Source organism: Barbus barbus, assembly GCF_936440315.1.
Source record: "Barbus barbus genome assembly, chromosome: 3".
Lineage (NCBI taxonomy): Eukaryota > Metazoa > Chordata > Actinopteri > Cypriniformes > Cyprinidae > Barbus > Barbus barbus.
This window is the reverse complement of record NC_136731.1, coordinates 34,699,377-34,713,485: the sequence shown is the minus strand read 5'-3', so window position 1 is coordinate 34,713,485 and position 14,109 is coordinate 34,699,377. Positions and strand designations below refer to the sequence as shown.

The following is a 14,109-nucleotide window of genomic DNA, read 5'->3' as shown; positions in this document are numbered from 1 at the left end:
TATAACGCACTGATATAAAGCGCGTTCATGTCTTCCACTTAAAAGTTAAATACTTCCTCATAAAGTTCGATGTCCAAAACTGTCACAACCACATGAGCGAGTGCGCAGATTAGAGAGAGAGAGAGAGAGAGAGAGAGAGAGAGACTGACACACTGAAGTAGCAAATCTGTTTCCTGTGTTGCAACTTAGTTCCTTACAGTTGTTTTACAGCGGCAGCCGGCAAAGGTTTGTCAAAAGTATCGGAAAATGCAAGCAATAAAGTGTGTGGTGGTCGGAGATGGGTGAGTGAAATGTTTAAGTTTTAAACTGATTTATTTATTAATATCTGTTTTTCATCGTTTATATTTGTAAGTTGTTTGTAAACATCATAATGGTTTATATTTCCTTGTATTTTTTAGTATTTATTCATTTGAAATTTGAGTTGGTAGCAAGTATACTGTTTTCATGGGCACTCAAATATCTTAAAAGCGCTTAAAAGTCTGTTCTCTAGTTTTAATTTCCAAAAAAAAAAAAAAAGTTTTAATTTCCTCATTTGTCACGTGAGATACTTTGTATTTTAGTTTATATAGCCTCAGGGTAAGGTTGGTAGCTAAATCTTTACGGTCACGCCTGAATACACTTAATATATCTGAGATTTCTCTTTTGGTTGTAAGGGCATAAAATAAGCCATCTACAGACTCCGTGATTTAACTTCTACTACAGTTGTGTTTGGCTAAGAGAGATGTGCAGTACTGGGCTGACAGATTGGGGGTCACAGAGATATTTAAGGGCTTGACATCCAGGGGCAAGTTAATACACTGAAGGATGAGCACCTTCTGGCTTTTGCCTTTCCTCTGAGAGTGTGCAGGAAGTTATGTCTCACAATACATGTCAACTGATTTTCATCAAAAAAAGGAAACAGCAGTCGCACATGGGTCACATTCTTAATAAGGTTTTATTCTGAGTGACAAGATCATGATGTGAATGTTATGAAATCCTAAAGCCTGTTTAAGACATAATTAAAAAGGTCAAAAACTTTGGAAACATTGGCATATGCAATTGGGCACTTCATCAGGGTGTAAACATTTGGGCTGTTACTAGTGAACCAAGCATTTTTTCCATGAATTATGCAACATAGCCGTGCAAGGAATACAACGAGTATCTTTCATTGTGAGAGTGCAGCCATACAAAGTCAAGTTAAGCAGTCTAAATGTTGCTTTAATATGACTGACAATGACAGAGAAGCAGATTCTCCTTTATTCCTTTAGACCCAAATATGTCAAGCCTGTGTATTGCTTTCTGTTAAGATTCATAACCATAAACAGACAAATTTGTTAGGTGTTTCTAGAGCATATGCTGACCTGCAGACAGTGATGATTCAAGATGGAGGATGAGATGGCTCTGAAACATGTGAGTCTGAATCTGCTTTTCGAAAGGGGGAGGAAGAATTTGCATAGGGACATATATGAGGTGATTTGCGACATCACTTTATCTCGTCTGCTTTATATAACGCAGTGAGCCGGGACTGGAGAATAAAAGTGATGCTGATGAACTACAGATCTGGAAGCAGAGCGGGATGCTGATGCAGCGATTATTAGGGACATAGGCTGACGGTTTAAAGTGTGGACATTGTAATTCATTGACACGACAAAATGCACTGTTTATGGATTTTGGCCAAGTTAAGTGCATTATTTAACATGGCGAATGGCAGCAGGGGAGAGGTGCTTTCGCTTTGAGGATATCCTGTTTAAACCCTGTGCACAGTTCTCCATTTTGAAGCTGCTAACTTCCTCTTGTATTTGATGCCGTGACCCAGCTTCTGAAGTTCCTTATATTGCTCAAAGATTAACAGGGTGAATATTCCTCCTTTTACACATTGACAGAGAAAAAAATGCCCCAAAAATGAAAATGTAATTAATATGCACTTATTAATTAATTAAAAAAACCTTCATATAGATATTTTATACAGTAAAAGTTTAACATGACCACATCCTATCCAGCTGCAACACGGCTAAAAAAAAAAGCATAATTTAAAACCACAATAAATTAGTTCACATTAATTGTGCGCTAGGTTTGCTCTCATTATGTTTGGCTATGACACTGGAGAGCTAATGAAACAATGTTATTGATGTCTATATTATATTTTCTATTTGATTTGAGATCTGCAGCAGAGATAACAACTCCAGTCTGGCAACTCATGGTCACTGTGAGCTGTTATTGTATGGAAAAGATTTATGTGACGATTCTTAAATTATTTTGTGTGTTCTACTTCTTTACTAGTCATGCTCAACTACTCTTAAATATTAAAACCTCTAGAACTCAAACTTACTAAATGGTTATGTATATCATGAATGGTCACACTTATACTTTTTATTCCACTGACTTCCATTCATATGCATGCAATTGGAAATGCAACTGCTGCATTCCAAATTGTGGTGAACGCTGATCTGTGAATTGGAGTCACGTGAAGATGTGAGACTAATAGAAGATGGAGGTGTCACGGTTTGACCTCTTAGATGAATTACCATACCTAAATGTAAAACCTGCAGGTTTGTAGTGTTGCAGTAAAGTGGAGTAGATGTTTTTTTTTTTACATTTTGTATTTGATATTATGTTGAATGCATGTCTTTAAGAAGGATGCCATATTATATATATAAATGCATCACAAGATCATCATGCACTTGGGTGTGTTTAGAACTTTACAACTAAACATCAATTTCAGATAGCTGAGTGAACAAAGATAAACAAATCAAATTATGTCAGGGCAATAATAACAATTTCTTTTCTAATTCACTGATTTTTTCATATTGAAGGTACATCCTTTAACTCTTGCACTTGTCCACACAAACCCTGTAATGCTTTGATTCTTCTTCCCCTCCTTTTTTGTTTTGTTTTTAACCCTGATGCTATAACATGGTGAGTTCTCTGAATTGTCATGCCTTCCAGGTGGACATTTTCTTCTGTTTCTGTCACATCTGACTATCATCTAAGTATCAGTTTCTGTATCAATTCTCTCTTGCTTTCTGCGGAAGCCAGCTCTGCGAAAACACGAGGCCCTGCCGTTTTATACGATCAGCTCAAGACCTGTAACCCACAAGAACAAGACATTTACACACGCATAGCTATCACATTGTTTTACATTTGTAGGAGTTACAGAAAATGCTTATGTTTAATCAAAGAGAGAGAAAGAGCATTAAGATGTTGAAGCAACTAAGGGCACATTTTCAAAGACACACTTCAAAAAGAGGCTCGCTGTCTCTCTTCCTGGCTGACACCGCCCAACTTTCTGTCATCCTGTCACGACAATGCCAGACCCCATACTGAGCTTTCTCTTGCTCTTTTTCTCTCTGAATCTATCTCTCTCCCTGTATCTATCTATATCTGATTCACAACTTCAAAGAGCTTCAGAAAGCACCTCTTAACAGTTATCTCCCACTGTTTTCTAATTATGTTTTCAGCACACTGCCTCCAGTGTGTACAGAAATTTTTGTAGATTAAAATGTATTCAACTATGCTCAGTGGTGAAAGCATGTTTGATCTCCACAGTGGCTGCACTCACAGACACAGTTCTGTTAATATTACTTTATTTTGTTGCAACTTGTCAAAATGGATTACAGAAATTTTATGTGGACTTTTTCTGTTTTTGCTGTTGAATCATGGCTTATAGTGCACAATACATCAGAGCCCAGCCCTACAGTCAAGTGCACACAAGTCTGGATAACTCAAACGACATGTGGTTATTACCATATGTGTGTTTGTATGTGTTGTTTGAATGTGAATGCAAAAGCAAGAGAGAGAAATCAAGCAGTGAGTGCAATAAAGATAGCAAATAGTTCTGATGTGAATGAACGTGTGTAGCCTGATGTCTGTGGCTTTGGCCTTGCCCTTGAGTAGCTCCAGTGTTTCTTGATGTGAGGGAGATGCAGCCACAGGCTCCTGAATCCCAGCATTCCTCACTCTCGCTGCCTGCATGCACCAACATGCGCTCCACTGGAATTTGTACACTTGTACGCTCTTCTTTCAGCCCAAGTATTTGCTGCTTCAGGTGACCTGTTTTCATACTGAATGTCATCTTCTCTTTTTGAGTTCATGTAAGCACGCACAATTGTTTTGAGGTATTTTGTGTTGCTCCCCAGTCTGCTGTCGCCGCATTGCATGTGGCGTCACTATCACTGAATCTGAGTGTGACAGCAGTTTTTTTTTTTTTTTTACTTCTAGTTAAATGAAAGGATTTCTGAGTATATGCATTTTTTTTTCCCCCAGAGGGAAATCTTCTGTTGTTAGTTATACAGTAAGACGCGTAAAAGGGGATGCACAAAAAAAAAAAAAAAGAAGGATGCTCCGTAAAAATGGAAATAACAGAAATAGCCAAGCAGCAGAAATGAAGGCTACTAAAAGATAAAACTGCATAAATTAAATAATTATCATCCTGGTAACAGCTAATGCCACCAATATGCTACACAACTTTTAAAGTCTTCAGATTGCTGTTCTTTTCACAACAATCGCGACTGTCGTCGCAGATGTCAGTTCCAGTTAAAACATATTTCACACTTGTACCGCAGCTTTAGATATTTAACCAGTTATGGCACCCAGACACTGAAAAAGGGGTTCACAACTCAGGGGGAATTTGCACGACACCATTTTCGATTAAAACAAAAAACTTTTTCTGCATTTTTTTTTTTGTGTATTCAATGCATGTGCCTAAAAATGAAAACTTTTGAAAACAGGTTTCAAAGCACAAGTTTTCAAAACGATACTGTTAATATACCTATGTAAACTATGAAAATGTGAATTTGTGAAAACTGTAACATCACCAACTACTGGCCTGGCATGCTTAATATAGCATTTTAAGTCTTTTTGCGGTACCATGTGAGTACAGATTGTTTAGACAACATTGTCATCTGTCTAAAAAAAAAAAAAGAAAAATCTTTTGCTTTTTTAGTACGTTGTTGTTGTCTTGGAGGGCCACAGCCCTGCAGAGTTTAGCTTCAACCCTAATTCATGAGTTCTCCTGCTCATCCAGTCTTAATAGTTAATGATAAACGAAGACTGAGAGGAAGAATAACAGAAATAGAGGAGGAGATGGGGAGGTGGTGGGATGCCAGAAGTATTGTCACTGCAACAGCGTGATGACTGTTACTTAGGCTCGTAATGCTGATTGACAGGACTGAATGATTAGGCTCATCCTGAACCGACTGTATGTTTGGAACTTAATTTAAACAATCCTGATCCAGCTCATAAAGTCCATCAGGTTTATTTGAAAACTACATGGTATGTGTGTTGGACCAGGGTTGGAACTGATCTGCCTGGCCGTGGCCCTCTAGGAAGTGAATTTTGCACCCCTGCACTACACGATTTTTGGCCTGATTTTAATAGGCATTGCGACAAAATCTCAAAATCGGAATGACATCGATGACCGTACACATGTTTATGTTTGAATTATCAATGAGGCGATCCGATGCTTGCCCAGCCCTCGCCTTTTTCTGATTGTCCCAGTGTTTTAAAACTGACTGCCAGTGTTGGACTAGTTATTCAAAAAATTTAATATATTACTCATTACTTGTTACTCCTTTCAAAAATAGTATTATTACTTTACTTATTACCTTCTGGCAACAGTAATTATTTACACTACTAGTTACATTCCTTTTCTTTCATGCCCCACATAAGCTGCATATCTTCCCCATACAATTCTTTTAAAATGTAACAATATATTTCTGCCACATCATTTGACCACAGTCCACATTGGATCATAGTCAGAAGTTATTACAAACACTCAGTGGTGATTAATAGTAACTTTTAAGTAAAAGTGTTGTACTGTATAATCTGAACTGTCACGTGTAGCTTGAAGCTAATTGTAGCTATAAATTCTCTGTTTTACCTATGTATGATTATATTCCATGATACAGCTTATCAAAAGAAACCATATAAGTTCATAAGAAAATGTTTCATTCTCTAAAAAGATTTGGGTGGTCAAGCCATGTGATGCCACAACTTTACACATCAATGTTCAGATCATCTTTTCTCCTGACAAAATCCATGTAATGGCAATATTTCCATCTGCTGAATGTAGGCTTTTTCGTATTCCATATGCCTGCTGCACTGGTGACTTCATGTGCCTGTGCAAGTTGTGAAAATTATGAAAATAAATCTAGGAATTATTGGATTGTTGGACATTAAATCAGTAGGGGTCGAGGCATCGAAAGTAACTAAGTAACTAGCTGTTTTATGGATGGTAAATGTAATATTATTACTGAAATCTTATTAGTAATTAGTTACACTACTAGTTACTGCAAAAAGCAATATTATTACTGTAACTAGTCACTAGTGACTGCCCAACACTGCTGACAGCAGAGCTGGTGTCAAAAGCTGAAATTCTTCAACAACGCTGTGCTTATGATAAGCGAATGCCGCACATATGTAAAGAACTTCATCTAGCATTCATCTAATTGTGTACAATTAAAAAGCTGTACAGTGGCATATAAAAACTCGTTCTGTGTGAACCGGTCCTGCGGTAGTTTAGGTTTGAGCAATGAAAAGCAATAGTACAGACGAAGTGAATACAGAATCCCTCCTTTCATGTATGGTATTGCTGTATGGGGTTAGGATTTAAATGTTCTTGAAATTTGACCACATACAACGTTCTTTGTGTTTGAGAACAAATGTGTGAATTCGCTGTGGAAGTACAGTACACCTGTTCTTCAGATTGGAATGGTTACAGATACCTAGAATTCTTTGAAGTAATTTTAGCAGCATGTGTTTTACTTGAAAGTACGTTATGTTGTTTGTTTTCCATCAGTCTGACGGATAACTAAATGTCTGTTTTCTTCTTTGTTGTTTGTATTTTTCAGAGCTGTGGGAAAGACCTGTCTTCTCATCAGCTACACTACCAATGCTTTCCCTGGGGAGTACATTCCCACAGTGTGAGTACCACAGCAATTTGAAATGTTTATATTTTTACATGAGAAATTTACTCAAAATATTGAGAGATTGTGTGGGTTGGGTGTTTTCACTCAGGTTTGATAACTACTCAGCAAATGTTATGGTGGATAGCAAACCAGTCAACCTGGGCCTATGGGATACAGCTGGACAGGAAGACTACGACAGACTGCGACCACTGTCCTACCCTCAGACGGTACAATCCACCATAAACATTTAGTGGGACACGTCCCCTTAAAAATTTAAAACAGTGATCAATCAGTGTTTTTGACCGATTTTAAACTTTGCAGTTGGTAAATTTTAGAAATATTTTTTAAAAGAAGTCTCTTATAATCATCAAGGCTGGATTTTTTAATCAAAAATAAAGTGAAATAGGCTAGAAATATTGTAAAGTATTAATATAATCTAAAATAACTGTTTTCTATTTTAATATAAATAGTATATTCCATATTAATATGAATAGTTTAAAAAGTAATTTATTCCTGTGATGGCAAAGCTGAATTTTCAGCACCAATTACTCCAGTCCTCAGTGTCACATCATCCTTCTGGAATCATTTCAGTATGCCTGTTTGGTGGTCAAGAAACATTTCTGGTTGTGCATTTTCAAGTTTGCTGCTTAATATTTTTATTGAAATATACTGTATGTTTTTGTAGCATTATACATTTCTTACTGTCACATGTTATCTTACTGACCACAAACTTTTGAACAGTAAAATTGATTAAGTTTATTCGTGACAATGTCCTCTGATGGTATTTTGCAGGATGTGTTTCTCATCTGTTTCTCTCTGGTGAGCCCAGCATCGTTTGAAAACGTCAGAGCCAAGGTGAGTCCTTATGGGTGTTTTGTACTGGTCTTAATAGACTACAAGCACAGTCACACCAGCATAAGCCTACAGACAAAATCCAGTAGCAATCAACAACATTCACATGCACAATAACCCGCTGCCATTCTATGAATGCTTACAACATTCCCACATGTACACATACCTTCATGCATGCCCTTAAACCCTTGCTTTGCATTGGACTGGACACTAGATGCCACTGTGCATTAATCCATGATGCATTTGCTGACCTTAAGTACAAACGTTCATATTCATTTTGAGATGAATTGGGCATGATGTCAACATCAGCCTCTGTTAAAAAGAATTCAATTCAGACATTCACAAATGAAGGCTGAGTTCCATCAGTGGTATTCAGCTGTTTTGAAAAGCAAAGTGGTTTGTGCTCAGGAAGCATTTATCACACATCATCTTTACCTGTATGTTTTCCGGCCAGCCAAAAGGTTAATTCAGTAGAGACTCTATTTAGTAAGTTATTTATCTACCTCACACTCACAAACCCCCCTAAGAGAGTATAATAACAGTGCTAGCAGCTCGGCTGACCTGTGTTCTCCAGTAATGCAACTGTAGATGCCTGACAGATACACACCATTTAGTGTCCTGTTACAGTTAGCATGTTTAAACGGCCTCTATTTCACCCTGACAGAGAGCATTTTCAAGAGTGATCCCAAAAGGGAAAATGACGGTTCTCTGCTCTCTGCTGAATGTGTAGTGAAAATAATCCAGCGTCCTAGGGGCAAAAAGAGTGCCGTATACAGTCCTCAAGGGTTCAGGTGATGTAGTTAGGTTCAGGAAGGCTGGTAAGGTCACCTTTGACTCTGGATTGTGATTCTGGGATAATATCTTGTATTATAACGGTACTTACTCTTTGCTCCCTTAAGCCATTAGGATTCTAACAAAGGAATCTAGTGTATCCTGCTGAAACAGACAGCTTAGACCAGCAGTCCTGGTTTAGCTAGTTAAGAAGCATGTCTTTGGAAGAAGTACTTTTTTTTTTTTTTCTTTTGAAAAGAAAATGTCCGTGACATTAAAATTCAAATGCTTTGTGAGGGACATGTTCTCTTTAGAAAGCTAAAAGTTTTTTTTTTTTTTTCAGAATATCCTGTTCTCTCGATTCAAATCAATAGGCTATTGTTGAGATAAACATAGACATCTTTCTCTGTCGGAGAAGGTTATTGATTCCAGGATCTGTGTTTACATCAAAGTGCAGTTTGACTGGAGAAAATCAGCAATTATCTCAAACTTAAAGGCATAGCTGAAAATTCTGTCATGATTTTCACACCAGCATGACGTTCCAAACACGTATGACTTTCTTCTGTGGAACATAAAATAATATTTTGAAAAAAAAAAAAAAGTATTTTTATTTTTTCACTAAAATGAAAGTCAGTGGGGTCCTGTGTTGTTTGGACCCCAACGGCCTTCAAAAAAGTCATTTTGTGTCTTGCAGGGAAAAAAGTTGTAAAGATTTACATACTTATTTAAATGCATACTTATTAAAAATATAAAACTTTACAATAAGATTCAATTTAACATTAGTTAATGCCTTATATAAACAATTTTGCCGCATTTTTTAATTTATATTAATGTTAATTTATAAATACATTACTGTGCATTGTTAAAGTATGTTTGTTTATAATACACAATGGATTAACTAATATTAATTTATACAACTTAAATATAAAAAATGTATTAGTATATAGAAACTTACATGTAATAGTGTTGTTCATTGCTTTTGCATAAACTAACTGGTCTTTACAACAGTTTTAACAACCAGTTTGCAAAGGGATTACCGGTACAGAGTGATAGCAAAATGTTGTATTGTGAATATTGGCTGAATTGAGCTTGGTAATATAAGTTGCATTAGTGAGAGTGCAAGAACCTAACTGCAGCCGCGAACGTACAAAGAGAATTGGCAAAAAACAAAAAGAGTTTCACGTTGATAAAAGGAATCATAATGATCCAACACAAACAGAAAGATAGCTTTGTAAAACTGTACCGTCCTAGATTTCTTTTCATTAATAAAGATGAAATGAACGAGCAAAGAGAACGAGAGATTATTTTCTGCTGAGTTGTTGTTGTTGTTGTTATTATGCCAGACCTTATCAAGACCTCCGCAGTATGTTTAAGGTGCCTGAGATGGAACGGAAAGCAAATTGTTTGTGATATCAATAATTCCAGAACCACTCGAGGCTTAATCCGGTCCAATTTACATTGCTTAAAACCAGCGCTTGCATAAACAAGTACGCAAACATCCCTTTGAATTCTTATTAAGTTCAAACAATGGCAATCTCATCTCGCCGGTTCCTTAATGCTTTTTGCTTTCACTCCCAATCAAAGACCTTCAGAAGCTTCTTCCACTCTTTGCTTTTTCTACCATTCCGGTCGTTCCTTTTATTATTTCTACAGTATATTCCTGAGAAGTAACCATGGTAACACTAGCTATATGCAAATGTAGTCTTGATAGATTGTGTGAGGTTGAGGAGACAAATTCAAATCTATTTAAAGTGGGGAGAAAAGACCATACATGCACTGGGGGTTGTAAGACGTCACATGGCCTGTGTGCTTACGCATCTATTCGGTAGCAATCACCTGCCATGGAGATGTTAAGTGCGAAGAGATCATTTCTCATTACTGGGCTGATAGCACCTGAAAATGGTGTGCTGTAATAATGCTTTGCTTTGACTAGATTAGAAAGCGAGGCTTAGGAAGCTGAGTAGCGACTGACCCACCCGCCCACCAATCATAAATGCCACTGCAGATGCGCTGATTTCTAACGAAGGCCACTGTTTTGTCTTTCTAAACCCTTTTGAAGTCTCTTATTAATAAGCTTAAAGAGAAAAAAACAAAGACACATTTAAGTTGCATGCAAAAGCCTTAACGGATGAGCCTCTGTAGATCAAATGCAGGACTGAAAGGGAAATGATGTAGGCTAGTGCCAGATTTAAACCCTGAGTCATAGAAGTATCAAGGATATGTTTGTTTACTGCTTTCTTTTAAGTGATATTGTAGCTCACAGTGCAGTGTCTGTGTTTTGTTTGTCTGCAGATCTTTGCACGTCCTGATTTTGCTTGAGTTAGATGTGTTTCAAGGTCAAGATATTTAGTTTACCCTGAAACAACATTTTAATACAAAAATGTAGTCTTGACCATATCCCTACACCTAAACCTAACCTTAACCAGGAGTAATCCCTAAAATCAGAGGAAATGATAGATGAATGACACTGATGTACAAGCACTAAACACTGATTGTAAGCCTAAACTTCACAAAAACTATAAACTGGTGGTTCTTCAAATCCGATTGGTTAATCACAATGTTGTTCCAGGGTCAACAAAAATGTTGATCTAGGAACATGTCGCACTTGGTAAAATCAGGTTCTGTGCAGATCTGTAAAGCTACAGTATAAGTGTAATGCTAAATTGCTCTTCAGAGATCAAAACATCATTGATAGTTTTAACTTATAAATGGATGTCTGTGTGTTTGTTTTAGACAGTGTTTGCAGATATAAAACTTGTGAATCTGTTGGGATGGCAAGGACACTGTTGGCTTACTATAGCAATGCTCTTGTGCCCACTGTCTACTCAAGGTCTGCTCAAAGTGACAGCATGGGTTGCTTTGTGCAAGAAAACAATGGTGTTTGTGATTCAAAGGCATTCAGAGGCCGGGCCTTGAGAAGTTAGAAACCGTTTTTGCTGCATTTTTCACATAGTCTGCACACTTTCTGAGATATTCAATTCAATTCAATTCAAGTTTATTTGTATAGCGCTTTTTACGATACAAATCATTGCAAAGCAGCTCTACAGGAATTTAAGTTTCCACAATACATTTATATATTGCAGAACCTTAATATGTTTGACTTATAGCAAAATTTGGTAATTCTGTATGTTGTCTGAGCATTGGTACCACTGACATTGCTTTTGTGCTGAGCTTTAACCAATGATTCAGTCAGTGCTTTTCAATAAAAAGGCCTTGGCACATTTAGAAATAACAGGTGTAAAGTTGAACAAACTGAACCTGTCCATTAGTGTGCATTTGAAATGAATGACAGACTTGCATAGAGATTGGTTGTGGAAAGGAGCCAGCAGTAACAGTTCAACTGCATGAAGAAAACAGCTCTGAACAGCTTTGTAGCCTGTGTATTTGACAACAGACAGGCAAAGAAAAATACCACAGAGTCTAAAGATGGACTGATAAACAGATGTGAATTAACTGTTTTGATCTGCTCCTCTGCTCCCTCTAGTGGTACCCAGAAGTGAGGCACCACTGCCCTTCCACTCCAATTATTCTGGTCGGCACCAAGCTCGATTTGAGAGATGAGAAGGAGACCATCGAGAAGCTGAAGGAGAAAAAACTGGCACCAATCACTTACCCACAGGGTCTTGCATTGGCCAAAGAAATAGGTAAGCCAGCAGCTATGGATTTGTAGTTTTCACATCACTGGATGACAGTTTGGTGTCAAGATTCATCCCTAATCCTACCCAATACCTAAACTTAACACCTACCTTACTAAATATTAATCAGCAGTAATTGGTAGTTTACTGAGGCAAAAGTCGTAGTTAATGGTTTGTTAATAGTGAGAACTGACAGTAAAATAAAGTGTGACCAAATATGTTAAAACAGATAACAGTTATTTAAAATTGGAATTATATTTAACAGTATTTTCGATCAAATAAATACAGCCTTTGTGAGCATAAGAGACTTTGAAAAACATTCAACAATTCCTACTAACCTTTAACTATTGAATAGTTCTCTATTTGAGTTATAATAAGGCATCAACAACAACAAATTGATTTGTTTTCCACTTTTTGAACCACAAGTTCTATTGAAAATCTGTTCATAGAAAAAAGAGAGAGAAAATAAGGCTTAAGATACAAGACAAATGCAAACACTGTTCATTATCTGGTTTCTTTGTAACATATAATTACCACATAGTCTCTAAATACATAAAATTACAAAGTGCTACATATCAGGCTACAGATTTAGATGCTAAATGCAGTTTGTTCTCAGCGTGATTTGATCTAGCATTTGGGAGAACACATGGGCTAGTCCTCCTACACGCTCAGATATGACAGATTTGTGCACACCTAATGCACCTAGACATCTGGTGCTAAATATCCCACTCAGAGTGGATCAGAGATGCTTCAGTATGCATACAAACTATGCTTATAATATATATATAGAGAGACAAAAGAGGTGTTGTTAACAAACCTGATCTGTGTTTGTGTGTGCGAACAGATGCAGTAAAATACCTGGAGTGCTCTGCTCTCACTCAGAGAGGTCTGAAGACAGTGTTTGATGAGGCCATTCGTGCTGTACTCTGCCCACAACCCACCAAGGTCAAGAAGAAGGGCTGTGTGCTGCTCTAAGGATGCACGGTACATTTTATGTGTGTGGTTTTTTTCTGTTGAGACAGAAGTCAGAGAGGGAGAAATGCATGCATAAAATTTCAGATGCCATCTCAATTATAGCGAACAACTTTGTTCTATTGCTGTTTTGCAGTAGTCGTGACTTACAAGCACGCTTCCAGGTGGAAGTTAAAGACAGTAATTCTGATTCATGTCAAAGACTATTTTTTAAAAAGAGGATGTGAGGAGATGCAAAAAGTAGAACATCCACTGACCTTTTGTTCTTTCTGTCTCCAGATTCATCACTGTAAAACAGGTACCAGAGAAATCCACTGGTTTTCTCCCACAAACCAACAAGGGACACATTTACATTACTAAAGCCTTTCTTCTCTTTTTAGCAGAATATAACTCTTGAATATGTCACATGATGACAATGAAATAATATTGTTGTTTAGAAAATATTTAATCCTATTTTAACTGATGTATTGTGATATATTGTGACTGGTTGTGTTGGAGTGTTTTTGTTGGGTACGCAGTCGTTCTCAAGACAGAACAATAGAGATGATCATTTCTAGACCAAAAAAAGCACAAGTACTTGTTACACAGAGTTGAACTTTGAGGATTTTTTTTGACCTGTGAGTCACATCCACATAATACTTATGTAGTTTTTTTTAGGCAACAATGGCAAAAAATAAACTCTACAACTCTGTTTCCAGTTGTGCTTTTTTGTCTTTTGTGCCACACTGAAAAATGTTGTAGAAATTGCTAGTAAATCTCACTGTTAAGAACAGTAACACATGGAATTAAAGGTAACACTTTAAAGTAGAAAGACTGACAGTATATTTTTGTAAAACATACTCCAGTAATCTTTAAAAATTAATTTTTTTACACTGCACTTGTCTAAAGAATTATAACACGCATAACACGTATATTGTGAACACATCACTTCCAGTGAATGTATTGTATAACACTTTGACAAAACCCTTTGATTCAAGTCCTCTAAGGTGCCAATT

General features: G+C 36.9%; 1 protein-coding gene across 2 annotated transcripts; it reads left to right on the top strand.

The window, feature by feature from the left end:
• Window positions 1-84: 84 nt before the first annotated feature.
• On the top strand, window positions 85-13,807 carry LOC306849372 (ras-related C3 botulinum toxin substrate 2). Of its 2 annotated transcripts, none has more exons than XM_079384333.1 (7): window positions 85-281; window positions 6,828-6,899; window positions 6,994-7,111; window positions 7,677-7,739; window positions 11,992-12,151; window positions 12,987-13,126; window positions 13,394-13,807. In XM_079384333.1, the coding sequence occupies exons 1-6, from the start codon at window positions 247-249 to the stop codon at window positions 13,115-13,117; spliced, it is 579 nt and encodes a 192-aa protein (XP_079240459.1). In that variant the 5' UTR covers window positions 85-246; the 3' UTR covers window positions 13,118-13,126; window positions 13,394-13,807. The 2 variants fall into 2 exon arrangements, with proteins under 2 accessions (XP_079240459.1, XP_079240460.1); XM_079384334.1 differs by having other exon boundaries at window positions 12,987-13,137.
• The last annotated feature ends 302 nt before the right edge of the window (window positions 13,808-14,109 follow it).